The sequence below is a fragment of the Moschus berezovskii genome, chromosome 17, assembly GCF_049115385.1.
Source record: "Moschus berezovskii isolate FMDL1 chromosome 17, NW_MosBer_1.0, whole genome shotgun sequence".
Classification (NCBI taxonomy): domain Eukaryota; kingdom Metazoa; phylum Chordata; class Mammalia; order Artiodactyla; family Moschidae; genus Moschus; species Moschus berezovskii.
In genome coordinates, this window is record NC_142476.1 from 48207504 (window position 1) to 48235001 (window position 27498).

Consider the following 27498-nt stretch of genomic DNA (forward strand, 5'->3'; position numbering starts at 1 on the left):
AACCCTTTGCATGCATGAAAGTCTGAATTTTTCAAGAGTTTAATAGGTTAAAAGTTAGGTTTCGGACTTCCCTGGTGGTCCAGTGGTTAAGAATCCACCTGCCAATGCAGGAGATGTGGGTTTGATCCCTAATCCGAGAGGATTCCACATGTCTTAGGGCAGCTAAGCCCATTTGCCACACCTACTGAGCCTGTGCTCTCAAGCCCTTGTTCTGCAACAAGAGAAGCCCTAACACCTCAATGAGAGAGCACTGCCCACTCACCGCAATTAGAGAAAGCCCATGCAGCATCAAAGACCTAGCTAGCACAGCCAAAATTAATTTTTTTTAGAAAAAAGTTAGGTTGCTTAATATCCACTAGGTGGGTATGAGAATTTTTGGAGGTAATTCTCACACATTCTTGAAGTGGTAAATTTGATGTTGAGCTGACATCCTTTAGTTCTCTGCTTGTTGCTGAACCAGGGCATTGAAATGAAAGAAATGTTGAGTACCAGGAGTACAAACAGGGAGAGACCAAGCAGGGAAAAAGCAGTGCTTTCTCTCTAAAGGGGTTATTGGATTTTAAGGTGGGAAATACCACTGAGCTGCTAATGGAAAAATGCCATGATTGACTGCTCTCTTCTCCACAAGCTTAATCATGGAGATGTCACCATTTTTCAGTAGTCCTGTGGCTTACCCATCGCTTACCTGTTTTTGTGCCAAGCAGTTTGTGAGGTGCTACTTAATTTCTCATTTAATTCTGACAACCTTGTGGGGCGTGTAGTTTCGACGACATTTTACAGATGTGAGAGGCACTGAGGCTTGCCTCACTTGTCGAGGTAAGTAGTAAACTGACCGCTCGTGCTTTGTGCTGCTTGTTGAGTCGATGCATGTCGGGTGGAAGGGGTCGCAGAGCCTGTGCGATGATCTGGCTCTGAGGCCAAGGTCCAGCAAATAGTTCCACTCCATTTACTTAAGGCTTACGATGTTCAGGATGAGTTTGTACTAGTCATGCCCAGTGCAGAACAATGGGGTGCATTTTCTGTCCACATACATCACAGAGCCCTTCCTTTAAGGGGAATGTCATGCCAGCAGTCTTCCTTGGAAAGAGAATGGTGCTTAAATGCAGCGTCTCACATTTTGAAGGGAAATTTCACTGATATTCATTTATGGTGAAAGCAGAAATGTGGGAAAGACTTCCAAGACAGTGGAGCATCCACCAGACTCATCACTGCCCTGCCTCTTTGCAATTCCTGGTGAAGGCTCAGATCTAGGATGTGGGACAGATTGACCAGCAACAGGAGTCAAAGGTAACTGCTGCTAAATCACCCAGGACAGTCCAGGACAGTAAGGACTCTAATGTTAACCTCAAAACATGAATAGTTGTGGCGACACTAAGATACTGCATAATTAAATACAAATATTCCTTTTTTTTTTTAGTTACAGAAGTAATTCAGTGCAAACCAATACTAAAACACTTGCATGAAGTGAATCTTTACCACCCCCTGCCCAGGTAACTGCAGTTTAGTATTAACAATCATCTGTTTCTATAAACATACAGAACCAGACATGGAGCAATGGGCTGGTTCCAAATTGGGAAAGGAGTATGTCAAGGCTGTACACTTTCACCCTGCTTATTTAACCTATATACAGAGTAATTCATGTGAAATGCTGGGCAGGATGAAGTACAAGCTGGAATCAAGATTGCCCGGAGAAATATCAATAATCTCAGATACGCAGATGACACCACCCTTATGGCAGAAAGTGAAGAGGAACTAAAGAATCTCTTGATGAAGGCGAAAGAGGAGAGGGGAAAAGCTAGCTTAAAACTCAAAACATTCAAAAAACTAAGATCATGGCAAATAGATGGGGAAAGAATGGAAACCGTGAGAGACTATTTTCTTGGGCTCCAAAATCACTGCAGATGGAGACTGTAGCCATGAATTAAAAGGTGCTTGCTCCTTGGAAGAGAAGCTATGACAAACCTAGACAGCATATTAAAAAGCAGAGATGTTACTTTGCCAACAAAGGTCTATATAGTCAAAGCTATGGTTTTTCCAGTAGTCAGGTATGGATGTGAGGGATGGACCATCAAGAAAGCTGAGCTCTGAAGAACTTATGCTCTTGAACTGTGGTGTTGGAGAAGACTCTTGAGAGTCCCTTGGACTGCAAGGAGATCAAACCAGTCTATCCTAAAGGAAATCAGTCCTGAATATTCATTGGAAGGACTGATGCTGAAGCTGAAGCTCCAATACTTCGGCCACCTTATGCAAAGAAATGACTCATTGGAAAAGACCCTGATGCTGGGAAAGATTGAAGGCAGAAGGAGAAGGGGACGACAGGATGAGATGATTGGATGGCACCATCAACTCGATAGACATGATTTTGAGCAAACTACAGGAGATGGTGATGGGCAGGGAAGCCTGGTGTGCTGCAGTCCACCTGGTCGCAGAGTCGGACATGACTGAGCAGCTGAACAACAACACATGATAGTTTATTCAAACATATATTATTAAAGTTAATGTGCATGTTGCTTTTTTTAAAGTGTTTCATCCCTCTAGGACAATACCTATAGTTCTGACATTCTAATAGTTGGATTACGTTCCGAAGCATTGGCTGTCTCATGATCCAATTACCCTCAGGAGCGGGGGTCATGTTTCTACAAACTAATTTTTTGACCATTGGAGTGGCTTCAGTGGAAGCAGCTTAAGAAGCTCCAAGTTGCCGCAAAACAGCATCGCGTGCACGGGCCGGGTTTGATGAGGTATTGGGAAAACAGGACAAGCAGGGGAAAGACGCTAGCTTGAGATGCTGAAGTTGGCGCACTTTTGCGGAAGGCGCCAGTGAGAGAGGCGGGAGCAAAAGAGGGCTGGGCCGGACTCCGCGTCACTTCCCACCTCCGGCCACGGGAGGGCGCGCTCGGGCCAACACCGCGACTTCCGCCGGCGCCCCGCCCACCGGGCTCGCCCCGCGCTCCGATTGGCTGCGCGGCGGGAGCGCGCCGAGTCAGGGGGCGGGCCCGCGCCGGCTACAAAGCGACGAAGGTCACGGCGGGAGGAGGCGCGCGCCGCCGCTCCGAGTCTTATCCGCGGCCCTCGGCCCTGTCGCCGCCGCCGCCTGCCACCGCCCACCGCTCGCGCCGGGAACCATGGAGGGAGTGAGCGCTCTGCTGGCCCGCTGCCCCACGGCCGGCCTGGCCGGCGGCCTGGGGTTCACGGCGTGCGCCGCCGCCGGCGTGCTGCTCTACCGGATCGCGCGGAGGTGAGTGCGCGCGGCCCACGCGGCTTGCGAGTATCGCGCCCCCGCCCTCCGCCCGCGGCCGCCCCCAGCCGCGCCGGCTCCCGGGTCGCCCGGCGCCTTCTTGTCCGTCAGCCGCGAGGCCGCGGCGAGGCGGTGGGCCCGGCCCGCGAGCCCCCGCGCCGAGACCCGTCGTGCACGCCCCGCCCCCGGAAAGAAAACCGGGCTGGGGCTCCTCTGTCGGGAAGCGGCGGAGAAGCGGGTTGGGGGAGCCCAGGAACGTGGGGCGCGTGGGGGGTACGAACTTCCTCCCCCGCGGAGACCCGTGCAGACCGAGCCGCAGGATCTGCAGGGCCCCCAAACCCTGCGGGAGAGTCGAGCGGGGATCGGGCCGCGCTCTCTTCCGCCCGGAGCCCTGATCCCTGGTCCTCAGGAGCACGTTGGGGTAGGTTAAGTACTAGCCGGCGGTTCCTGGGGCGGCATACGCTGCCTCAGGCGTTGTTGTAATCTCACATAAGTCCATTTCAGTCACAACGGTGCTGTCTAGAGAAGCGGAGGGACAAAAGAGCTGCAAAAATTGTTACCAGTTAGACGAGTCAGGATGTGAACTGAAGCATCCCTACCGTGGAGCCTGCGTCCCTAACCCCTGGACTCTAAAAGCAGGAAAGCTTGACATACCTTAGGGGTATTTAAATACTGCGCTGGGCTCCTCCTGGGTGGCTTCAGTGGCGGCCCCCTGCCCTGGCCCGGGTTCGCAGACCTTGCTGACCCCTATGCAGAGCTGGCCTGTCATGGGCTTCCGTGGTCAGGGGTAAAAGCTTACTGGCCCTCTTACTTCAGGAGGACTTCAAGGGCAGCTCCACTGTCTCCCCACTTGATCTACCTTCGCAGGGGACAGGAAAAAAGGTGGGGTTGTGAGAACATTCTGGAGATGGATGGGTTTGTAGCTTCAGCAGCAGATGTTGGAAGCCCAGCTCTTAGGTGGGAGAAGCGAAGGAACTTGCCCAGGGAGTCAGCAGTAGGCGGGGGAGCTGGGACTTGAACCTGGAGGGCTTGTCTGTTCTTCCTTAGCCACCACTGTGTACCGCTTCTTACCCAAGGGGAAAAGACATGAGAGCGACTGAGTCACAGTCTTCCCGGGGGAGGAAGGGGGTGGGAGGGACATCAGCTGTGTCTGCAGGATGAGCCAGAATGGCAGGCTGCGGAGGGGGCGGCCTCGCGGGACCCCTGACAGCCCACATCTCAACATGTCCTGGCTTCTGCCCAGTTTTTGGAAGCTGGAGGGGCTCGCAGGACCAGCTGGTTCACACCAGTCATTTTATACACAAAGGTACTGAGGTGCAGAGGTGCCCGCCACTTGCTCAGATTCCCAGAGCAATTTTGACAGCAGCGGTGTATCCAGAGCCCGGTTTGCCTCCCAGGAAATGGAATGAAGAATGTCAGCCCAGAGATCACAGCCTGGGTCAGGCACTGCCACCAGGCTTTGTGGCCCCCACCCACATTGTGTGGCTGGATTTGCGCTGGATATGCCCACTGTGTCTCCGTCCTGTGCTGCAGCTGTTCCGGTGGCGGGGGGTGGGGGCCTGTCTCCCCTCCTGGGCTGCCAGCCACAGCCTTCCCTTTCCCGGAGGCAAGAGCCTGAGACCTGCGTGCAGTGTTCTGCGAGCTGCTCTGAGGGGAGCCACGAGGGTACCAGTGGTACACCTGAGTCGTGGTGTGGCACTGGGACCCATCGGCCGAGAGGACAGCCCTTTTTCAGGAGGCTCTGAGATTCTCCTTGAGTGCTGGCTTTTGTCTGGGGTCATAAATTGGCCACTGTCATGATTCAGAAGCAAGATCAGCCCCGAGACTGAGCCCTTCTTCCTCCGGGAGGAGATTGGTGACAGTGAGGAACAGCTTTGGCCATAGTGTGGGTTTTAAATGACCCTGGAGAGGGCATATGAGGAGAGTTGTTTTTGGAAATGGACTTGGCCAGGTGGGTGTTTGCAGGCTCAGCAAAGAGGGACAGGGACGGAGGACTGCCCATGGAGCAGGGGCAGGAGCCTGCTTCTCTGAGGGTTGTGGTCCCCAGAGCCTCGGGCAGGGCCAGCCTGGCTTCCTGACCATGGAGTCCTCTTGACTGGACTGCCTGTGACCTGGGGGGCAGTACGTGCTGCTGGTGGCCCCATTCAGCAGATGAGAAAACGGAGGCTGGGCAGATTGGGCTTCCTGCCCAGCGACACAACAGCCCTTCAGCTCCTAACCAAGCCTCGTGCCTTGGGTCCTCACTGAGCACCTTGGCTGCCGCTCTGCACCCAGGAGGCCAGGTGGAAGCCCAGATTATACTTCGCCGGACTTGCTCGCCCTGGACCTGGGCAGTCTTGGTGGCTTCCTATGCCTCCTTCACCCAGACACCCACCCCCGTACTCTGCTGCTGGGCATCGTGTTCATCTTCTGCCAACACAGCCTCCTCACGGCTGCTGGAGCCCCCAGACGTGGTTATTGGATTGTCCGCCGTCTGGTGTTTGGAGATGAGAGGGCGCAGCCTCCTGGGTAAAAGAGTGGGGCCTCAGCCACACTCCTGCACACCTCTCACCACGCTCTCCTGCAGCCATGCAGTCTGGCTCCCTGCACACACACTGGGTGGTCCCCGCCCCCTTGCCTGGCAGTCCCGGCTGTTTGAAGGCCATCTGCTTGTTGGCCCTGCTGGCCGGCAGGCCTGTCCTTGAGGGTGACGGCTGATGCTCTGCCCGTTGGCCCTCTGCTATGGTATCTGTCGCAGCTGCCCTGTGCAGTCGTTGTTCTGTCCTTGCGTCCGGGTCAGAAGCGGGGAGCCTCGTGCATCTCTGTCTCCTTGCCAGCCCAGCCTGTGCCTTTCCAGCCGGGCAATGCTGAGGAGCCAGGGCCGTCCACCGAGAGCAGACCCAGACCTTCTGTCTGGTGTTGGCTGGACCGCTGTGGACCAAAGCGTGCTTTGCCTCGAGGCTGGAGTGGGTGGCCTGGAGGCCCGTTGGTGCTGGTGCCTCTGCCCTGCAGGAGGCCCTTGGATTCTCACAGGTGGATGTCACAATCTTCAGGGTGCAGACTAGCAAGCGTGGCAGTGCATGGGGTCCTGCAGGGGCCCCTCACCTGGGAGGCTGTCCTCTTGGCGCCCTGCGGGAGGCTGCCCTCTCAAGCCCTGAGGAAACCAGTCTAACTGTCAGAGACCATCTTCCAGACCCACTGGACCAGTACACAGGTCACAGACTGTGTGCTGGTCCCCCTTGGAGGACTTCGCAGAGCCTGTTGTGAGGCAGACTGCTTGACACATCGGCCTCCCCCAGACTCTGAGCCCCCCTACCCCCAACCTTTAAGAGGGACTGAGCCCACACAGTGTCTCCTCCGTGTCACACGGCGCTGGGCTCACAGCTGATGCCCGCCCCCTGGCAGGGGCCAGGGCCAAGGGGCATGGAGCTGCAGCCCTCAGAGTGGTGGGCTGGAACTAAGCCCCTGCCCCCACCTGACTAGTTAGGACATGGCAGGATGTCAGGGCAAAAGGTTTTCTATGATTAAGTGTGCACGTTTGGGGCTCACGAGGCGATACCATCATTAGGGCCTGTGTTCATCTTTTTCCTGTTGTGTGTTTGGGGCTGTGGAGGGATGGTTCCAGAGCAAACGGCTGCCCCCTGGTTCCTCCCATGGGGCCCATCCTGCCCTTGGCTACCTCAGGCCTCCCCTGACTCCAGCAGAGCCCAGGAGCTCAGCATGCAGGCAGCAGGAGCTGGGCGAGCACCTTCCAGAGCCTCCAAGCCAACCACCCATCCCCTGGGACCTGGTCTTCTACCGGAGGTGGCCTGACCTCGACCCATCTAAGTCACTCCTGCCTGTGTCACGGGGTCACTCTCTCTTGGCCCCTCCGAACTTGTCCACCACAAGGGGTTTGACCAGAGCTTCACTGGGGACAGAGGTGGTTGGCTCGGGAGAGAAGTAGGTCGAGGGGTTAGGAGGCGCACAGGGTGGGGGCGTTAGCCTGATCAGGAGCAGGACGGGGCTGAGCTGGCTCCCGCATCAGGCCCGGTGGAGGTGGGTGCAGCCCCACAGGCCAGGGCCACCCAGCTGCTACGGGGACTATGAGCTGCAAGGTCGGCTGTCAAGTGCAGCCCGCGAGTGTGAGTCACATGCGCCCACGTGTCTGGCATGTGAAGCTCTGGGCAGGCAGGAGCACCGCTGGTCCTTGGAGAACTAACATCCACACCTGGCATCGCTGGTCCGTCTGCCGCTCGCAGGCCTGAGCGTACTTTCAGGGCACTCCCCAAAGGAGCTGTGGGGGATGACACCCCACCAGAGGGAACCCGTCTGGCCAGGGTAGCCAGCAGCTGTTCTCTGTGTGAGAGAAGACCCTCACCCCCACAACCCTGGGCAGGGATTACCAAGCCAGAGCTGCTGGCTCAGCGTGTGTGTGCGTGCTAAGTCACTTCAGTCGTGTGGGACTCTATGTGACCCTAGGGACTGTAGCCCACCAGGCTCCTCTGTCCATGGGATTCTCCAGGCAAGAATACTGGAGTGGGTTATCACGCCCTCCTCCAGGGGATCTTCCCGACCCAGGGATGGAACCCCGTCTCCTGCATTGGCAGGCGGGTTCTTTACCACTAGCGCCACCTGGGCTGCCCCAGGGCTAATCCCCGCTCCCTTCCTGGCCACCCCTTTCCAGTCCGGGCTCACTTCCCCACCAACGAAGCTGGTGATTGAGGGTGAGAATGATGACTTCCTGGGCGGAAGGGGCTTTATGCCTGGCTCCCAAGCACAAAGCCTCAGTTCCTGATCGCCCACCACGGGTGCCCACCACTGGTCGTCTTTATTTGCTTCCTGTTTGTCTTTATTCGTGGGCTTCCAGCTCTTCTGCCGGCTTTTCTCCAGTGGCAGGCGTGGTATGGTGGGCATCTGGGGTGGAGGGAGCAGAGGGGCCCATCGTGAGGACAGCAGGGAGAGCAGGGAGAGAGGTGTTTGGGCCTGCCTCATCGGCCCTTTGGACACACCCCCCCTCGGTGCACTATTCCAGAAAAGCCTGTAAAGCAGTTACAGATTAACAGAGAGAAAGCCAAGTGCTTAATTGCTCAAGTGCAGCTTCTCGGCAGAGAGGGTTCCCACACCGCTAGTCGCCTCCTTCCACTGCTCTTGGCCTGAAGGCCAGTGAGGCTGTCAGAATGCCTCTGCTGACCACCTGCCCAGCCCAGTGCTTCCCTCAGTTCTCTCACTTGATCCCTCAGCACCCTTTCAGGAGCAGGCATTGTCACTATCCCCATCGGCCAGATAAAAAAATGACTTTCCCTGAAGGCCGCACCATGACCACAGGGCCAGGCTGCCCAGCACTGCTGTTTCTGAACCTTGCCCTGCAGCTCAGTGATGCTGGGGCAAGCCAGGGTGCCCACTGTGGACCCTGGGACCCTTCCCTGCAGGGTCTGGTTCCATGTTCTCTGTCTGGGCTTGCTCCTCTCCTCCCCTGCTCTCCCCATCTAACTGCTGTTTATTGGGCAGTCAGCCAGGCTCTGGAAGCACTTCCCACACTTGTCTTGTCCACGGATGATGGGTAATAAGACTGGCGCTTGGAGATCTCTTGTGACCTGCCCATGGTCCATGGACAGGGAAGGCCAGGAGGCAGCTCAGAGTCAGAAGCAGAAGCTCTCTTCCCAGGGGACCAGGCCCCCCGATAACCCCAAAATCAGGGGAGTGACAGAACCAGCGCCTTGTTGTTGCAAAGCATCTTTACGTGTCTTGTGTCTTTGGGCCCTGAATGCCAAGGCTGGGAGAAGAGGGATTGGCAGAGCCAGGACTCTGGCTTCCAGAGGCAAGGGACCGTGCCATCCTCTGGACAACAGGTGTGTCCACGTGTGGTATGATTGCCCATCCCAGCAGAGGCCCAGATGGCAACCCCACAGTTGGAGATGGACTCTAGGGACAAGCAGGGGGACAGTAGTGGCAAGGCCAGGACCCCAGGCTTGAGCTGCCACCACCTGTTATCGTAGATTTCTGGGACTGGAGGGGTTTGCCTGGCAGTTGCTATGTCCTTACCTCCCCCACCCGCTGACACACATCCACCAAACAGCCAGGGCATGGATGGAGGGGACTCGAGCACAGATCCCTCAGTGTCTGGGCCGGGATTATCCTGCACACCCACCTGTCACCACGCGTGTGACCGGCAAGGGCCACTGTGGCCAGCCTGTCCTGTCTCCATGCCAGGGAGAGCTGGCCCCGGACTGAGCAGCTGTCTGCAGTCCCCACCCTTGGTCTCCTTGGCCCTGGCTCTCCTGGGGCTTCTGTGAGCACCGAGGCCCCTTCCATCTGGAAATTCCCCAGGGAGCACCGTTTCTACAACCTGGGAATGGGCCCAGGTCTGTGGGCCTTGCAGGGAGAGAGGGAGGGAGGTCCTGGAGCCAGGTCCCTGTCGGCCCGTAGCCTGGTTGGCCCCGGGTTCCTGGTGCATCTCCAGCTGACCCCAGGGTCAAGGAGGCTTGGCCTGGTTGATTGAGGATAAGCCCAGGTCCATGGCGCCCCCCCGCCCTGCTCGCCACCCACCGTCCCTGTCTCTCGTCCTCCCGCAGACTCCACTCTGTCCTTGTCCGCAGGGTGAAGCCAACACACACCGTCGTTAACTGTTGGTTCTGCAACCAGGACACGGTGGTGCCCTACGGGAACCGCAACTGCTGGGACTGCCCCCACTGCGAGCAGTACAACGGCTTCCAGGAGGTGCGCCCCCTGCCCGCCCCGGCCACCATCCAGGGCCTCCTCTGAGGACCAGCGCAAAGCGCAGGGAGCCAGGGTGACTTGGGCAGAGTCGCGGCACTGACACGGGCAGGTTTATGTTCAGACCCAGATCTTTTCGGACTCTGCGTCTCGCCCGAGTTGGGGTTCCCTGTGAAGTTCCTTTGGAAGAAGAGCTTCTGTGTTGCATGTGAAGAGAGGGAGCGTTAGCGATCCACCTTGGGGGAGTGTCTGCATGTGGGGCCTCCATCCGGCGCCCGGCCTGGGCGGGGGCGGGAGGCTCCTGCCCGTGGGGAGGCCTCCCCCTGACTCAGGTCCTCCTCCCTCAGAATGGTGACTACAACAAGCCGATCCCCGCACAGTACCTGGAGCACCTCAACCACGTGGTGAGCGGCTCGCCCAGCCCCCGCGCCCCCACCCAGCCCCCGCAGTGGGTGAGCAGCCAGGTGCTGCTGTGCCGGCGGTGCTGCCACCACCAGACCACGAAGATCAAGCAGCTGGCCGCCTTCTCGCCGCGCGACGAGGTGCGTGGGGGGTGCAGGATGGGGGCGCGGGAGGCGATAGAGCGCTGAGGGGAGCCCTCTGGAGGGGCGCCCCCTCCTCACCTGAAACCCCGCGTTGGCCCGCATTCCGGGTGTGCGATCGCACCCATTCTCATACTTCCTGTCTTGTGGTCACTGCTGTGGGGGCCCCAGGCCTGGGAGCACCTACCAGTCCAGAGGGATTTGTCCCTGGACAAGGGGAGGCAGGGTCCTTGGGCTCCAGCTCGGGGCCCTGTTGGGTCCATCCTGTCCGTATCCCTCTGAGTCTGTCTTGCCCACTGCCTGGCGGGCGGTTTGCTCTGGAAGGGGCGAGGCTTCTGGCTCATGGAGGGCGAGGGGAGACGGGTGCTGCCCAGAGGCTGGATGTCAGCCCTTTGCCTCCTGGGTCCACATGGAGGCCAGCAGCCTTGTCATCTAGCCCATCTCTCCTCGTCCAGTCTGGGGGTTCCGTGACCTCAACAGAAAATGCTGAAGCCCAGAGACCCTGACTTTTCCCAAGGCCCAGTCTGGGAGAGAAGTGGGGAGGGAGGAAAATAGAGGTGAGCTGGGGCTGAGTGGGGAAAGCTGGGAAGGCTGCCAAGAGGAGGGCAGGCATGTGTGACGGGGCAGCCAGGGTGGGTTTCTCACACCTTCGCTCCTAGTAAGAGACCAAACCAGGACCCTCCTGCCCCTGCAGACTGAAATGTCTGGCTCCTCTGCAAACAGGGAGGGGTGTGCTGCATCTCCTGGGGAAGGAAGGGTGGGCCTCGCGTTTCCTGGGCTGTTCCTGAAGTGCAGAGGCCCTTCAGTTCCTCCTGAGGCCCTGACCTGGCCAGGGGCTTTCTCGTGTATCCTGGACCGCTGGGCGTCAGTGGGGAGGCAGGTCTGCTTCCAGGTGGCCCATCTGTTCAAGCCTGGGTGGTGTCCGGAGTCCGGGAGCAGGGCCTGAGCAGGGGCCACATGCCAGGCTCTGGCCTCGAGGTGTGTCTTTGGCAGCCACAGAACTGGTTGGAACGTCCCCTGGGGGTCCTGCTGTGTCCCAGGCTGTGGGCGGCCCCTCTTCCCAGGCCGCTGGTCCTGTCGAGCCCCCAAGGAAGCAGGTGCAGACAGGGCTGACTTGCTCATGGTCACGCCCGGGACCCTGAGCCTGTACCCCTCCGCAGGGCAGGTTCGACGAGGAGATCGAGGTGTACCGGCATCACCTGGAGCAGATGTACAAGCTGTGCCGGCCGTGCCAGGCGGCCGTGGAGCACTACATCAAGCACCAGAACCGCCAGCTCCGCGCCCTGCTGCTCAGCCACCAGTTCAAGCGCCGGGAGGCCGACCAGGCCTGCATGCAGGTGCGGGGGGCGTCCTGGCCCCCGAGTCTGTGCAGGAGACCCCTCCCCAGAGTCTGGGGTGGTGACTGGGGGAAGCTCTCCAGAGCTGGGCCCTTCACCTGGGGCAGCCACCTTCCAGTGGGGCCACCTCCCAACCTGTGCCCCAACCTGGAGTGGAGCGGGGGGGGTCCCAAGGAGAATGTGTGTCACTTGCGTGCATGGCCAGGGTTTCTGGGCTGCCCTTCAGAGCCTGGGCACCTCCCAGCACCTCTGGAGATTCCTCTAGCAGCTTCGTAGTGGGTGTTCTCCAAGGTACCCTGGAAACCTGGCTCAGGGAGGTTGAGTCGCTTGCAGAGGGCCTAGTGTGCAGCGTCCCTGGGGTTTGAACCTTGGAGCGGCTGACTAAAACCATCATTAGTTTTTGTCACTGTGCTCAGATGCTGGAGTCTCCTGGCATAAAAAAAGTGTGATACAGGAGCAGGTGGGTTTAGAAGTAAAAACCATCCTCCCCAAAGAAATTCTCCCCCTGCCCCGGGTCCGCAGAGGTGCCTAGCTGGTGGTGGCCATCTGACCAACCAGCTGGTGTGAGATTTCCAGTCTGCAGCCAGGCCCCTGACCACTGGCCCACACGCCTATTTGCACAGAGAGCTGCGCTGACCCTTGCTTTCCTCCTCTCCACTTCCTTCAGACTGAACAACTTATTGTTTTTTCTTTTTCTTTAACTTTGTATTTTGGAGCATAGCTGAATAACAGCACTGTGATAGATTCAGAGACATAGTAATGGGCCTAAGTTAACAAAGTTAATAAGAGATATTTTCTAACTTTGACCAGAGTTGTATGTATATTCATTACAATTCTAGTTAAAACCACACAGTAGGAGATTCTTATGATAACTTGAAAATGATTGGAAAATGTGTTGGAACGAAGAGGTCACCATCAGATCAGAAGGATTGCTGTAGAGAACGTGGCAGCACAGTCGCCCCCACTCACAGTAGCTCACAGAGGAGTGAAGGCCCAGAAATGAGACAGGTTAACAGGACCCAGGGGTGAACCAGAAACGAAGCCAAGAGTGCATGAGAGTTTAGGGCACCTCTGATCACCAGGAGCTGGTGATTCTTCTGCGAGTGCTGGGGCCCCTGGCCAGACCCCCGTGCACAGAGTGGGCACCCGGAGGGCTGTCAGTGGCTCTGGCCCTCTCGCTGACCTGCCTCTCCCTCCCTCAGAGCTTCTGCACGTCTGCAGTGAAGGCCCCGGCGCAGGTCATTGTGCTCCGGGCCCTCGCCTTCCTGGCCTGTGCCTTCCTGCTGACCACTGCGCTCTACGGCACCAGCAACCCCTTTGCCCCGGGAGCCCCGCTACCCCCGGCCCTACCACCTGGTAGCAATGGCTCAGCCCCACCAGACAATGGAACAGCCATCGGGGCCGAGGGCTGGCGGCAGCTGCTGGGCCTGCTGCCCGAGCACGCGGCCGAGAAGCTGCGCGAGGCCTGGGCCTTCGGGCAGAGCCACCAGATGGGCGTCGTGGTGCTGGGCCTGCTCACCTGCCTGCTGGCCATGCTGCTGGCCGGCCGCATCAGGTGCGTGAGGGGCAGGGACGCAGCGGGAGGAAGCTCAGCAGTCAGGGCCCCGGGGCCACACTGCCTCCCCTCCCCACCCCAGGCTCCTCACCTCAGTCTGCAGTGGTGGCCTGGCTCACAGGGTGTAGCGCTTGCCTGTGCAGGTGCAGACCCTATACCGAATGGCGTCCCCTTCCTCTCACCGCAGCTCGGAGGGAGGAGCACCCAGGCTCAGAGAAATGCTGACTCAGAGCCGTGGGCTGAGGAAGTGTCGGGAGCGACGTTCAGAGCCCCGCGCTCTGCTCAGGCCCTCGGCCCTCTCCTCTGAGCAGGGCCGGGGTGAATGCAGGAGGCGGGAGGGGTCTCACCACCCTCGCTGGGCCCTCACTCCCACTCTCCCCATAGGCTCCGGAGGATCGATGCCTTCTCCACCGGCCTGTGGGCCCTGCTGCTTGGGCTGCACCTGGCTGAGCAGTACCTGCAGGCCACCTCACCCAGCTGGCTGGACACGCTCAAGTTCAGCACCACGTCCCTGTGCTGCCTGGTGGGCTTCACGGCAGCCGTGGCCACGAGGAAGGCGACGGGCCCGCGGAGGTTCCGGCCCCGAAGGTCAGAGAAGCAGCAGTGACTGCGGGGGGAGGACAGACGGACCACAGGCCCCGGGCTTTGCCCGCAGCCCGGACAGGGCACCTCTGTCTTGCTTCTTTCTTACCTGCCTCACTCCTGCCCCACCTCCCAACCCCCACCTTTGGGTCCTGGCCCAGCCCCTCCACTTCCCCTAGGAATCAGGCCGCCCCCATTCCTTTCTGGCTCCACCAAGCCACCCCACACCCAGCACCCCCAAGTGTTTTCTAGCTGGTCACCACTGCCGCCACCTTTCTGGCCAAAGACCCCACCGCCACTGCCCTGAGACCGGAACAGGGCAGTGCCCATACTGCCTGCCTCTGCCCCGTGGCTTCGACTGGCAGCTCAGGCACCCCCACACTGGCCATGGCCCCTTTCCTGGCTCTGACACCGTCGGAAGAGGGATACGGGCCTGCTCTCTGCTGCTTCTCTCACCCTGCACCATCTCTGAGCCCCTAGCATGGGCTGGCGACGGTGTCTGCAGGCTGGGCCCCGCCGTATGACCTGACCACTCGGGCTGCTTGGTGTGGGCAGGTGCTGCTGAGTCAGGGCCAAGCAGAGCCCCCTACCTCGTCCCACCCTCGTTTCTCTGGTCTGTCCTTTTGGTCCTACCTGTTGTCCAGTCAGCCCCCCAGGAGCTCATGAAACCAGGAGGAGGCAGGGCTGACCCCCTGGGTTCCCCGCTCTGAGAGCCCATTATCCCTCAGCCTCCTTCCTCAGGGCTGGAGAATGCAGTTCTTAAACCCAGATTGGCCTTGACCATGAGTTTGGGGGGCGAGGCCCACGTGGAGGTGGAGGGTAGACAGTTGTGCTGCTCCCGCAGCCAGCAGGTTTCTCCTAACAGCCAGGCCATGGTGGGAGGTCGCCCAGGAGGGTGGAGGGAGGGGTCTGCATGCTCTTTACTTCCCTATCTTTTGGGCACTTCTGTGAGCCAGAAAGCGCACACACTCTGCCCACTCTCCTGGGAAGCCCCTGGCTCTGCCCTGGAAAGGCAAGACCCCAACCCTTACAGCCCAGCCCTCCACTCGCTCCCTGCAGGGCTGGGGTTCAGGCTTCCCAGGCCAAGGTGACTCTGATTGGCAGGTAGCGCGGCCCTGACCCCCTCCCTCCATGCCAGGATGTCCCCAGTTTCCTCCCAAAACCCCACCTCCATTGTGATGCCCAGAAAAAGTTCCACCTGCCCGAAGTTAGCACCAGGTAAGGGGCCCAAGGGACACTCAGGCCCATGACACCAGGTCCTTGTCCCTTGTCCCTCTTTGGCTTGTCACCACTTTCCTCCTGGCCTCTGGAGCCCCTTGGAGAGGCTTCTATTTCCCTCCTCCCCGTAGGGCAGCCGCAGAGTCCATAGGGCCTCGGCCTCACTCTCCCTGGGCCAGGCCCCGCCACCCCCGCCTGTGCGCCATCTGTATAATGAGAGCCAGACCCCTCCAGGGCCCTGGGGTGCTGGCGTGGGTGTGGCCATGCTCTGGAGGCTGTTCTCAGCCTGGGAGCTGCCTCCCAGGGCCGGAGCAGGGGGTAGAGCAAGGCTGCGCACCCCTGCAGGGCCTCGTGTCCTACTCTCATCACGGTGAGCACTAATCCCGCTCCAGGTATGCACCCGGGGAACTGCACGAGCCAGTCACGTGTGCGAGGTTAACACTCAGGAAAGGGCCGTCACCTCGCTGAGCCTACGGGGCGGGTGAAGAGTGCCCAGCTCAGGCTCGAGCCCCACTATCCTTCCATTCTCGGGGTCCTGAGAAGCTAGCCCACCCACCCACCTGTGTGTCGGGTGGCGCGGCACCCTGATATGTGGGCGGAGAGCTGGGTGAGTCAGGAGCTGGGCCCAGCTTGCTCTGGGTGGAGGGGGAGGTGGAAGAGCACCGACAAGGTGGAGGAGTGGGGTGGCCGGCCTGTCTCTCGCCTCTGTGAGCCAGCCTCCTGGAGAGGGGCGGCAGGAGCCAGGCGGGGAACCGGTGTCTGTTGGCTGTGTATCCCCTGGTCTCTGGAATCCCCTGTTCTCAAGGAAACTGGCAGCACGGTGCTAATTACCGCTTTTCTTGGCATTGAGTAGAAGCAGGACATCTGTGTGTACGCGTGTATTTAAGTTAAATTATTTATAATAACCGTAACCAGCTCTCATGCTGGCCAGGAGCCTGCTGAGCAGATGTCTCTCCTGCCCTCTAGCGGGCGGGGACGGAAAGACACCCTCGTGTCGCGAGATGGACCTCATCGAAGGAAGGCTTCCTGGCATTTTTAGAGTTTGTGTGATTTTTAAAACCACGCGTCTGTCCCTTCAAATTCCATTACGTGGAGCATATTTCAGCACCTTCCGACATTACTGGCGACAGCTGAGGAAGTGCAGGCGCCACTGGAACTGTGGCTTATTCCCTGGGAGTGTGTTGGCCCCTCTCCCCTCTGACCGCCACCAGGCCCTCCAGAACGGGGGGTAGGGGCGTGGGACCGTCTTCTCCCCCCACCCCAAGCCAAGTACGCTCCCCCATAATGCTTGCCCAGGAGCCCCTGGGAGAGGCCGGTGTCCCCTCTGCCTGCGACTGTCGCCGAGTGTCCTGTCCTTTCTGTTGTGTAGACGTGGATGACTGTCTAGTGACCCTGTAATTGCTGTAACCACAACTCCCGGCCTTAGATGTAGTGTGTTTGATGCTGTATTTTCAATAAATGCCTCCGGGGCCCTGCTTTGACCGGTGGGCGTCAGGCACCACGTCTTTTCTGTTTTTTCTTTCTCGTTCCTTCAGAGGCTTCTTTGCCAGGGGCGGGGGCTTCAAGGGACGGGAGCGCCCACCAGAGTCACGTTTGGGAGCTGGCAACATGGGCACCAAGCAGCTCGGCCCACCATCCTCGGGTGGCGCATTTATTTCCTTGTCTCCATAAACTGCTCCTTAAATGTCCTCTTCTCTCTCCTCCCGCTCCCGGCCTGGGCCGGGATGGGGTTGGAGAACAAAAGGCCCCCCTCAGTGTTAGACGGGGTGCAGTGCAGCCATGGCGGGCACACAGTCTTGGGTTCCGGGGCCGGACGCCTCTCTGAGATGCGGTTTGAGGGCGCAGGTGGTCGGTTGGGGGTGGGGGGGATTGTTAAGAGGAAGCGTTGGTCTGTGTGCAGCACTTGGGAGCCTGGCAGAGGTGGGGCTCCTTTGACAGAGAGAGGCTCCCGGGGACTGTCTTCTGTGGAGCCAGGACAAAGGCTCATGCTTGACACGTCACACGATCTGCTAGTTGAGTGATGCCACCACGTGTCCCAACAAGAGGATCAGACAAGAACTGTCCCCTCCTCCCCCCACCAGCCCCCAGTGCCACCTTGTTTATTCGCATCAGAGATTGGGAAAGCACCTGTGCCAAGTGGGCAGCCCCGGGTGTGAGTAGGATCTGGGAGGAAGGAGCTGGCCATACCCAGCTGGCCACCTCTAAGACCCATGGCCCGACTGGGCTTTAACTTGCCAATTACTTGGGGTGTACTTCGGCCAGCGCCTGGCCTGGCCCGGCCTATGGGCTGCCCAGTGGAGGCAACAGGAAGCCCAGGGCAGGCAGACATGCTGCCGCCCCCTGGAAAGGCCCAGGCATGTGTGTATCTGTGTGTGTCGTCGTCCCCCGCCCCCCACTCCCCACTGTGGCCCACCCACACACCCTGCCCTCAGGCTGCTGCTGCACACAACAGCCAGGGGTCCTGGGGTAGGTGCAGGGAACGGCTCCATGTATGACTAGAGCAAGTTAGCCAAGGGTCCCAGCACACCCACACTGCCCCTCGGTGCTGAGCGTCCCCCCCACCTCCCACCACTTCCCAAGGTTGTCACTGTCCTGCTGCGTGGTATCGCAATTCTAAAATGACATCACCAACCTGTGTCTTGTGTTTAGAGTCAGAACCTTCCCTAGGCATTTTGGGGGAAAGGAGGTAGGTATCACCCTAGGCAGAACGGGTCCTTGGGTGGAATTAGGCACATCCAGCCTGGGGCCAGCCAGCCAGGTGCCCAGAGTCCTCTATAGATTTGCTTGATAGGTTCAATAGCCTTGATTCCTCCATGTCCCCCAAACGCTGGGCCAGCCTTTGCTTCCAAAGTCCAGGTGGCCTCCTGGCACTTAGAAAGGCAATAAAAAGGTCACGTGATTCTCCAGGCAGGCATCAGCTGACCCACTCTCATAGAAGTTATTTAAAATGAGGGGAAGGGGTGAAAACCAGGGAGATCAGTAGACTGAAGCTTGGCCAGCGGTACCCCGGGTGTGCAGCTGGGGTGGGCGCCTTAGCCAGCCCCCGGCTCTGCTGCAAGGCCTGAGCCAACCTGCCCATCCGTCGGCACACTGTCCTTGGGCTCAGTTGTCCCTTGGGACCGAGGTAAGGCTGGACCTCTGCAGCTCCGTCCAGACGGCAGACTAATCCCTTATTAACTGCCTCTGCCCCCTCCCCCTCTGTAATCAGTTGCCTTAATCAGAAGCATGGTTGACATTCTGGCTTGGGGCCACTGGGTCCTGTCGTGTGATCTGTACCGTGCTCAAGTTAAAGAGACACTGTCACCTTCTGTCTGCGGACAGCCTCGCGATTGCTCACGGCTCTTTCTAAGTTGGAGTCTGGCTGGCGTCCTGCCAGAGCCTCTTCCCGGAGATCCCCAAGCCTGGCTGCCTCCCCCTCTGCTCAGCCAGGGGCTTTAGCGGAGTGTCCGGTGTCTGAGACTAGAGAGCAGCAGCAGTGGGGTTCCCGGGGTCAGGCCCGGGGGAGCAGGGGCTCCCCGAGCTCGGCCACTGCGAGGAGGCTCTGGGCACCTAGCAGGAAGTGGCCCAGTTGAGCGCCCGGCACAGGAGTGGGCATTTCTGCTTCAAGGTGAAGGGTTGGCGTGAGGTTGACGAGGGCGACAGTGTCACTTTAATACCGAGACTCGTAGTAGACTTAGTTTGCTGTGAGGCTGAGGGGGACCAGAAGGGGCATGCAGGGAGGGGTGGGTCACGCCAGCACCTCCCAGCCACCCGCTCCTAATGGCGTGAATGTGGTCAGACCGCTTTTCTGCTGCAACTAACACACGCCTCCTCTGGGACCCCGACTCGGGCCCCACCTTGCACCGTGGGGGAGGGGAGGGGTCCACCGAGGTGGAGGCCCTGCTCCAGAACCCCCCGGGGCTGACCTGCTCCTCTCTCCCACGCCCCCCCCCCGGCTCTCTCATAGGTGCTTCCCAGGAGACTCCGCTGGCCTCCTCCCCACCAGCCCCAGTCTGGCCGTCCCCTGCCCGAGCCTGAGCATCACGGGCCCCTCGCCATCTTTGTTCATCCCCCCGCCACCCGGCTTCCTGCCGACCGCCAGCCAGCAGCTGTTCCGGTCCCCCCGCCGGGCCTCGCCCTCCTCGCTGCCCGGCCGCCTCAGCCGGGCCCTCTCGCTGGGAACCATCCCCTCTCTGACACGCGCAGGTAAGGGCACTCAAAGGCACTGGCGGGCAGTGCGGGGCTCGGGGCACCCAGCTGAGCTCAAGGTGGGGGTGCTGGTCCTGCTGTAGAGTTGGCGGAACGAGGTTCAAACCCTGGGGTGTCTACTCAGTAACTGCCTGAGTCGAGGGGCTTAACCATTCTGAGCCTCAGTTTCCCGCAAGAAACAAAGGAGGCCAATCATGGAACCCACCCTGTGTGAGGGTTAAACCAGGTGATGTTTTGGTTCAAGCCTGCCATGTTCATGGAGCCCAGGTGGGACCAGCATCTGGTCCCCACAGGAAGCTTCCCCACAGGAAGCTTTGTCTCGTCCCTCCCCTTCCCCAGCAGAATCTTTCCAGGGGCCCTGCCGGGTCTTCTTCAATGACCCTCCTCACTTGGGGAGGCTGCCTGGTACCCACAGGGTTTGCTTTATCCTCTGGGGGATAACCTGGGGGCAGGACGGTGCGGCAGGATCTGGCCTCCAGGAACACGGGCGGCATCTCAGTTATGCTGGGCTTCCTGACCTGCAGTGTCTCTCTGAAGCCCTTCAGCAGTTGCCCCGCGTGGGCCCAGCCCGACATCCCCTGGGCCTGTTCCCCCAAAACCTGCCCAGCAGCTGCGGCCGCCAGGACGTGGGGTTGGAGCCCTGGCATCTTCTCGCCCTGTCTGCAGTCCAGCGCCCTCCTGGGTAGCGGGGGGGTCACACTGTGGGAGGGGCGGCTCACTGGACACACTGTGAGCCGAGCACTGGGTAGTGCTTGAGGCCTGTAGGGTAGGATTGACGGGGGTCAGACTGAGCCCTGAGCAGTACCAAGATCTGGACTCCAGGTATTTCCGTGTCACCTGACGTGAGCCATGTTGCTGGGAGAAGGGCCTCGTTTGGTCATGGTTATTCAGCAGTCCCCTGAGCAGGTGAGTCGCAGCTCAGGCCCTGCTCAGACCTGCGACTGATGGATGGGGCCCTGGGGGCCCTCTGTGAACAGCCCCTGGAGCTGGGACAGAGGGGAGCGGAGTGGACAGGAAGGCCCTGGACTTGGGAACCTGGGGGCCCAACAGCTGGGCCCATCTGCAGAACGGTGTTCTCTGCAGAGCCTCCAGGGTCGGGGACCCAAGCCCTGGGGCTTCTGCCGGACGGCATGGGTATGGCCCCTGCCTGCTGTGTCCACAGGCAGTCTCGTTGTTGCCCTGGGAGGCCTGAGGTGAGGGCTCAGGAGGCCCCCTGCCCCAAGGGCTCAGGGTGGTTCTGTGGTACACAGGTTGGACTCAGAGTGGCGTGTGAGGGCTGGGACACAGTCACCGTCACTGGGGCCGGCCCTTGGCTCAGGCGCCAGGAGGCCCTGGTGGTCCAGGATCCGTCTTGCCCAGTTCTACCTGCCTCTGCAGCTCCTGCTTCAGGCCTTGCGCCCGCTTCCTTCAGCTCACGGCAGGCGGGAAGGCCCCTCCCCCACGGGACTCAAGATGGCTGGAGAAAAGAAGGGCACAGGGCAGGCACCAGGCCTGGCCTCCCGTGTGACCTGCGTGGGTTCCAGTTTCCTTATCTGCGAAGCAGGGACCTGCCCTTGAGGACACAGAATGTGGGGTGACGCAGAGCAGCCATGCCTCAGGGAGGGGTTGGAGACGGGCCATCTCCCCAGGGACCTGTGTTGCCTTTCTGTCTCCAGACTCAGGGTACCTGTTCAGTGGGAGCCGCCCTCCATCTCAGGTGTCCCGACCCGGGGAGGTCTCAGTTTCAGGTAAGAAGAACTGAACGCCAAGGGGAGTGATGGGAAGCTGGCTTAGGCAGGCAGCGTGTGAGCCGAGGTTTCCAGAGCATGTGTGCAGGGCAGGACGGCAGACAGGCCCCTGGAGGGGATTCTGTTCAAATCCCAGCCCCCGGCCTCCCAGCCCTGCAGCCCTGGGCAAGTGCCTGACGCCCCTGTGCCTCTTTTTTTCTCTTCTGTGAAATGGGCACCAGAGTGTCTAGGACTAGCTTTGGTGCCGTCGTCCTTACAGTGGTGACAGATGGAGGTGGCACTTGGAAATGAGCAGGGCCCAGGTTAGCTGACCGCAGGTCTCCAGGGTTTCTTTCTCCCCAGGCCTTGTTCTCAGCTGAGGGAGGCAGCAGAGACTTTGGACAGAAATTGGAGAGGGGCAGAGCGGGCATCGCTGAGGCTCCGCTATCCTCTTCCCCTCCCTGAGTGCCCCCTCCCACAGTTCCCAGCAAGGCCCCCTGTGGCCAGCAGTCTAGGCCCAGCCTTGCCTTTCTCCCTTGGTCAATAGACGAGAAAGCAACAGATCAGAACAGGCGCTCCTGTAAGCAGAGCGAGTACTCACAATGTTGTCATCTCTGCCTTCTCCCACCTCCAGATTACTTCTCTCTGCTATCGGGCAGCTGCCCTTCCTCCCCAGTCCCTTCCCCGGCGCCCTCCGTGGCCGGTTCGGTGGCCTCCAGTGCTGGCTCCCTGCGCCACCGCCGGCCCCTCATCAGCCCGGCCCGGCTCAACCTGAAGGGGCAGAAGCTGCTACTGTTCCCTTCGCCCCCTGGGGATGCCCCCCACACCCCCAGCAGCTCCGACGAACACTCGCCCCACAACGGCAACCTCTACACCGTCGAGTCACCCCCGGCCCCACAGAGGCAGCCACCGCGGGACACAAAGCACACGGCGGGTACAGCCCTCTGACTGAGCTCTCCCTGGAGGTGGGAGAGCCCCGCGGGCCATGGGAGGACTCCAGTCAGTGTGCAGCGGTGGGGACACCATCGAGAGGTCGCTTGGGGCCTGTCCTGGCTCTTACCTGACTGTGGCCGCTTTCCCAAGTCCAGACACCCCCCAGCCTGGCTTCTGGTGACCTTGAACCCTTCAGGACCTTGCCCCTAGTTGGCTACTTTTATTTCCTTCTTTTACAATTGACTTGGAGGATCCTCTGTTCCCGTGCATTGGGCTGCAGATTTTTTTATTTTGTTCAAATGCTGTTTTTCTACAAAGCGTTCTAGAACGTTTTAACTTAGGCCTCAACATTGACCATCTAGACGTTTCCCATGAACCTGTGGATTTCCTATGTCTCTCATGACATCAGAAGATCAGGCCATACCGGGCCAGACAGGTGGAAGGGCAGGCAGAGGTCCCTCGCCCCAGCCTCTGCCCCTCCGCAGCCCTGCTTGTGGCATCGTCTTCCACACCTAGTGGCGTTTGAGTTTGCGGCTCCTGACCCAAAGCCAGCTCCCTTCCCGGCAGCTGCGCAGACAGGACCTGAGTGAGGAGCTGGCCACCCATCGTCCAGGGCAGGCCAGGCGAGTTGGGACAAGCAAGGCTGAATGGCCAGCGGCCGCATTCACGGACCATCCTGGGATTGGAGGCGGAGCTGCCCACATCCGTCCCTGGGGGTGCACCCCGAACTCCCACTGAAACGCCCCTTCTCCCTGCAGACACGAAGTCAGTGCTGGAAGGGGGCAGCAGCTGCAGCAGCCACTCCATCAAGAAAGAGGACGACTCGTCACAGTCCTCCTGCGTGGTGGACACCACGACCCGAGGGTGCGCCGAGGAGCCCAGCAGCTGGCGAGGTCTGCGCCCTGTGGAACATGTAGGGAGAGGGCAGGGGCACGGGTCTGCAGCCACTGTCCCTGCCTGTCCGTCAGAGAACAGCCCCTCAAGGGCCCTCGGGTGGCCGAGGGTGGTTTGATACCCCCTGCACCTGCTGGGCCCACTATGGCTCAGCAGAGAGCATCCCACACCCAAGTTACAAAGGGTCTGTACCTGCGCTGTCACAGGGGCCTCTGGCCTCAGGTGGCTGCTTAACTCTAACACTTACTGTGTAGTCAGAATAAGAATCCGGCTGCCCAGCTGTTACCAGCCACATAGCAGGTGTCCCAAGGCCACATGTGGCCTGCGGCAGCTCAGGAGGACAGCAGGAACAGAACACCGTCACTGTTCCATAAACGTCCCCAGGAGGGTGTTGGCCTGGGCGCGCTGGCGGCCAGTGCAGAGGCTGCAGGCCATGCTGGGCAGCAGTTTGCCTGGGTTCAAATCCAGGCTTCTCAGCTTGTGAGCTGGGGTGGGCTGTGAGACTGAATCAGGGTTCTGGGTAAAGCCCAGTGGTCAGGTCCTGACACTCCCCCAGGGCATGTGGAAGCCATGTGTATTGAGCAAGGATTTTCCTGAAACAAACATTTTGGGCTGACCAGAAATGGGGGCCACCCCCAGATCAGGTCAGGTCTGGGACATGACCCAGCAGCATCAACTTGGGGGTGGGGGGCTCAGTCAGCAGCTTATCACCTTGAGGCCCAGGCAAGGGCCTCCTCCTGTCCTGACTGTAAAGCTGGTGTCCCCACGGCAAGGTACAGGTATTACTGCCCTAGCCAGATACCTGCCTGATGGTGCAGGGTCAGGAACGGAGGCACCTTCAAGGAGTCAGGACTTGGGAATTCCTTGGCAGTCCAGTGGTTAGGACTCTGTGCTCTCAGTACCAAGGGCCAGGTTCCTGGCCAGGGAAGATCCCACAAGCTGCAGGGTGCAAAAAACAAAAAGTCAGAACTTAACATGACAGCAAGTTCCTGGGGTCTTTTCAGATAGGAAGGTTTCAAGGGGGCGGGGCCTCAGCCCAGGGGAGACCACCACCCTGGGGTCGGGGCCTCGACCCCTCAGCGCTCAGCTCACTGGTCTCTCGGTTTTTCTCTTGGAAGGTCATTTTGGCCCCTCCATGATCCGGGGCCTCCTGGCCTTGAGCTTGACCGCCAACGCCGTCTTCACCTCGGCCTACCTGTACCAGAGCCTGCGCTGACCCGTGGTCCGCAGCCTCCCGGCACCCGGAGAACCTCGGAGGGTGCGCCCAGGTGCATGCCGCTTCCACCACTGCCGGCCTTGGCCCTCCAGAGGGCCTGCCGCCTCCGCCCTCTTCTCCAGGGCCCTTGACCTCGCCTCCGGAGGGCGCCCTGTTCCCCGACGCCTTCTCCGCACCTAATAGACCGCAGGGCTGGGTGTGGTCTCGGGGGCGCACTCCTCCCCGCCCTCCTCCTTGGCTGGTATCAGTTGTGCGTTTGGTGCTGACACTCTGATCCCCAAGCCAGAGATCCCGGAGGGGCAGCGTGACTCTGGGGCCCCCTCCCTACCGTCCAGCCCTGCCTGGCAGGAATGCCACTACTACTGTGAGGGGGCAGGAGCTGGGCTGCCCCCCGACCCCGCGTCCCCGGGCTGCGGTCACCTCTTTGTACTGTAATCCCTGACCCGGTCAAGTGGAAAGGAAAGCCCCTGGGGACACCCCTGTGAGGACCGGCGCCATCTGCCCTTGTCTGCACCATGCTGTGGGCTAGGCCTGCCCTCTGGCTCTCCCGGGGAGGCAGTGAGTTTCCTGCTCCGGGCTCCTCAGAGTTCCTGGGTCTCTGGGGCCCAGCTGGACTAGTGTAAGCACCCTGACAAGCTCCCTTCTCCCTGCTGCACCCCTATTTTATTACCTCTGGTGACCTTCCCAGGCAGCAGTCCGGCCACCCTGAGAACACTACCCAGGGCCACCCCGTCTCCAGGCCCCTCCATGCACTGCCCTCAGGGGCTTTGCTGGGCCCCTCTGCCCGCAGGTCTCTGAGGACCCTGGACCCCTGCCCCCATCCTGCCGTGAATTCGGCTCCTCTAGGCATCCTGCAGTCACAGTGGGCTCAGTGTGACCTCTGTCTGCAGGCCACCGTGGCCAGCCTGCTTCCTACCCTGAACACTTCGGTCCAGCCACTGCCCTTTCAACTGATGCTGTGGGTTTGTCCCCCACACAGCCCCCCGACCTTGGGCACAGGGACCCTCATGGTGCCGTGAGGAATGAGAAGACTGCCTGCGGGAGTCAGGATCCCTGTGCCACTGCCCCTGGCTCTGGATGCAGGTGTGGGGCAGCGTGCATGCGTGCACACACCTGTGTGTCAGTGCACATTTGTGCCACTCGGCGAACTCTGAGTCTCCTTAGGGGGAGGGTCGTGAGGGCAGGGGAAGGGTCTTCACTCTGTCATTCAGGGATAAATTTTAATTTTATTTTTCTACACATTTTTGCCAGGTCAGGCGTTCGGCTTCTAAGCAGGATGCCCCCAGTTCTCCCTGCCAGGGAGGTTTAGTTTTTTTAAGCTTCGGGTGCTTTTTTAGTAATTTTTTTTTTTTTACCATGTGGGGAAGGAGATTGCTCTGACTTCCCCCACTCCTGAGAGCTACTGTTTCCTGCCCTGCCCCCCACCCCGGAACACGGGGAACTGGGGGGGCCAGGGGCCACGCCAGGTCCCTGACTCCAACTGCCAGAGATGGTTCCAACTCGGAGGTGATGCCTCGTGGCCCCCATCTGTACAGTGGGCATGTGTGTCGAGTTTTTTAATTTTACTTTTTGCCTAACCAAGCCAAACTCCATTCCCGAATGCCCTTCTTTGGCTTTGAGGAAGCCCCAACTGAGTGTCCAGCCCTCTTCTTTCACCCCGGCCAGCCAGGCCCCTCCTGCCCAGGGCCTGTGGTCCCAGCGCCCCCCAGAGACAGGGGAGAGCCTGGGCCCGGAGGGAACTGACTTATGTTTTCTTTCAAATAAAAACACAACCTTATTTTTCTTTACAAAAGCAGAAAAGGAAACCAAAAAAGATACCAACCTTTGAACTACAAGTCTGTCTTGTCTTCATTTGCTTTGCTCAGGCGCCAGACAGGGTTGTGTGTATGTGTTGGGGGAGGGTGGGTGGAGGCATATTCACTCGATACAGAGCCCAGGGTGAGCGGCCCAGGGCTCCTGGTGTTGAGTGGTGGGCACCAGTGGCTGTGTGCCCAGAAGGGCTGAGGGATTTGAACAGGACATCAGCAGAGACATACTTTGCTGACAAAGGTCCATCTAGTCAAAGCTATGGTCTTTCCAGTAGTCATGTATGGACATGAGAGTTGGATCATAAAGAAGGCTGAGCACCAAAGAATTGATGCTTTCGAACTGTGGATTGAAAGAGAAGACTCTTGAGACTCCCTTGGACTGCAAGAAGATCAAACCAGTCAATCCTAAGGGAAATCAACCCTGAACGTTCATTGGAAGGACTGAAGCTGAAGCTCCAATATTTTAGCAATCTGATATGAAGAGCTGACTCTGGAACAGATCCTGATGCTGGGAAAGATTGAGGGCAGATGTCTGGGGGAGGAGAAGGGGTAGACAGAGAATGAGATGGCTGGATGGTGTCATCGACAATGGACATGAGTTTGAGCAAACTCAGAGATGGTAAAGGACGGAAGTGTGGCGTGCTGCAGTCCATGGGGTCTCAAAGAGTCGGACATGACTGAGCAACTGAACAACAGTCAGCTACCTGGGTGGGCCTGGGCGGGAGGGTGAACTGGAGCAGAGATAGGAGGCCCTGGGTAAGCAGCGAGAGCAGGGGCTCAGCTGCCTCGTCCCCCCTCCCAGCCAGCGGCCCCTGACCTGGCCCTAGATCATCCACGTGACTGAGACCTTGTTTTCCCCCCGAGCCCACTTGGAATGGCCCAGCCATCCTCCCAGCAAGTGGACTTGGCACCAGCCTCCCCAGGTGCACCGGTGGACCCCCAGCCCACACGCTGGCCCTGGTAGGACCTGACAGCACTGGGAGATGCCCCGGTGATCTGGGAGCCTGGATGGGAACCCCAGGGGCTGGCCTCCTGAATGTCCCAGCACAGGTTCTGAGCCCAGGCTACCCAGTGACCAGAGTCTGCATTTCTGTGGGCTTGATTTGACTCTATGAAGCAGGCCCACCATCCAGGGCTGATGGGATGACTGAAGCACCACACTATGTCAAAGGACTCATTCAGGCCCGGCACCTGTAGAGAGGGTGGTCAGTGGGTCCTTGTCTCCCTGAGGATGGCGGGGCAGGCTGTCTGACCGGCCCTGAGAGCAGATGGGAAGGGATGGGGCAGGGCCACTCACTCTGACCATGCACAGGTCACAGCCGACCGTGTGTGGCGGCAGGGTCAAGCTGCCCCAAGTGTGTGCGCCTGTGTGCAACGTCACTTCAGTTGTGCCTGACTCTGTGACCCTAAGGACTGCAGCCCTCAAGGCTCCTCTGTCCACTGGATTCTCCAAGCAAGAACACTGCAGTGGGTTTCCATGCCTTCCTCCACGGGATCTCCTGCATTGGCAGGCAGGTTCTTTACCATTAGTGCCATCTGGGAAGCCCTGAAGATGGAGCCACAAACACATCTGAGTTCACTGATCTCAGAGGTCTGGTGATGTCCT

At 59.5% G+C, this 27498-nt stretch overlaps 1 protein-coding gene across 1 annotated transcript; it reads left to right on the forward strand.

Annotated features, from left to right (window-relative positions):
* The first annotated feature begins 1955 nt into the window (after nucleotides 1-1955).
* Nucleotides 1956-26550, forward strand: TMEM201 (transmembrane protein 201). The gene is made up of 11 exons (XM_055419510.2): nucleotides 1956-3238; nucleotides 9796-9916; nucleotides 10261-10455; nucleotides 11616-11792; nucleotides 12995-13347; nucleotides 13732-13935; nucleotides 19094-19332; nucleotides 20991-21062; nucleotides 21676-21975; nucleotides 22733-22867; nucleotides 23987-26550. The coding sequence occupies exons 1-11, from the start codon at nucleotides 3126-3128 to the stop codon at nucleotides 24082-24084; spliced, it is 2007 nt and encodes a 668-aa protein (XP_055275485.2). The 5' UTR covers nucleotides 1956-3125; the 3' UTR covers nucleotides 24085-26550.
* The last annotated feature ends 948 nt before the right edge of the window (nucleotides 26551-27498 follow it).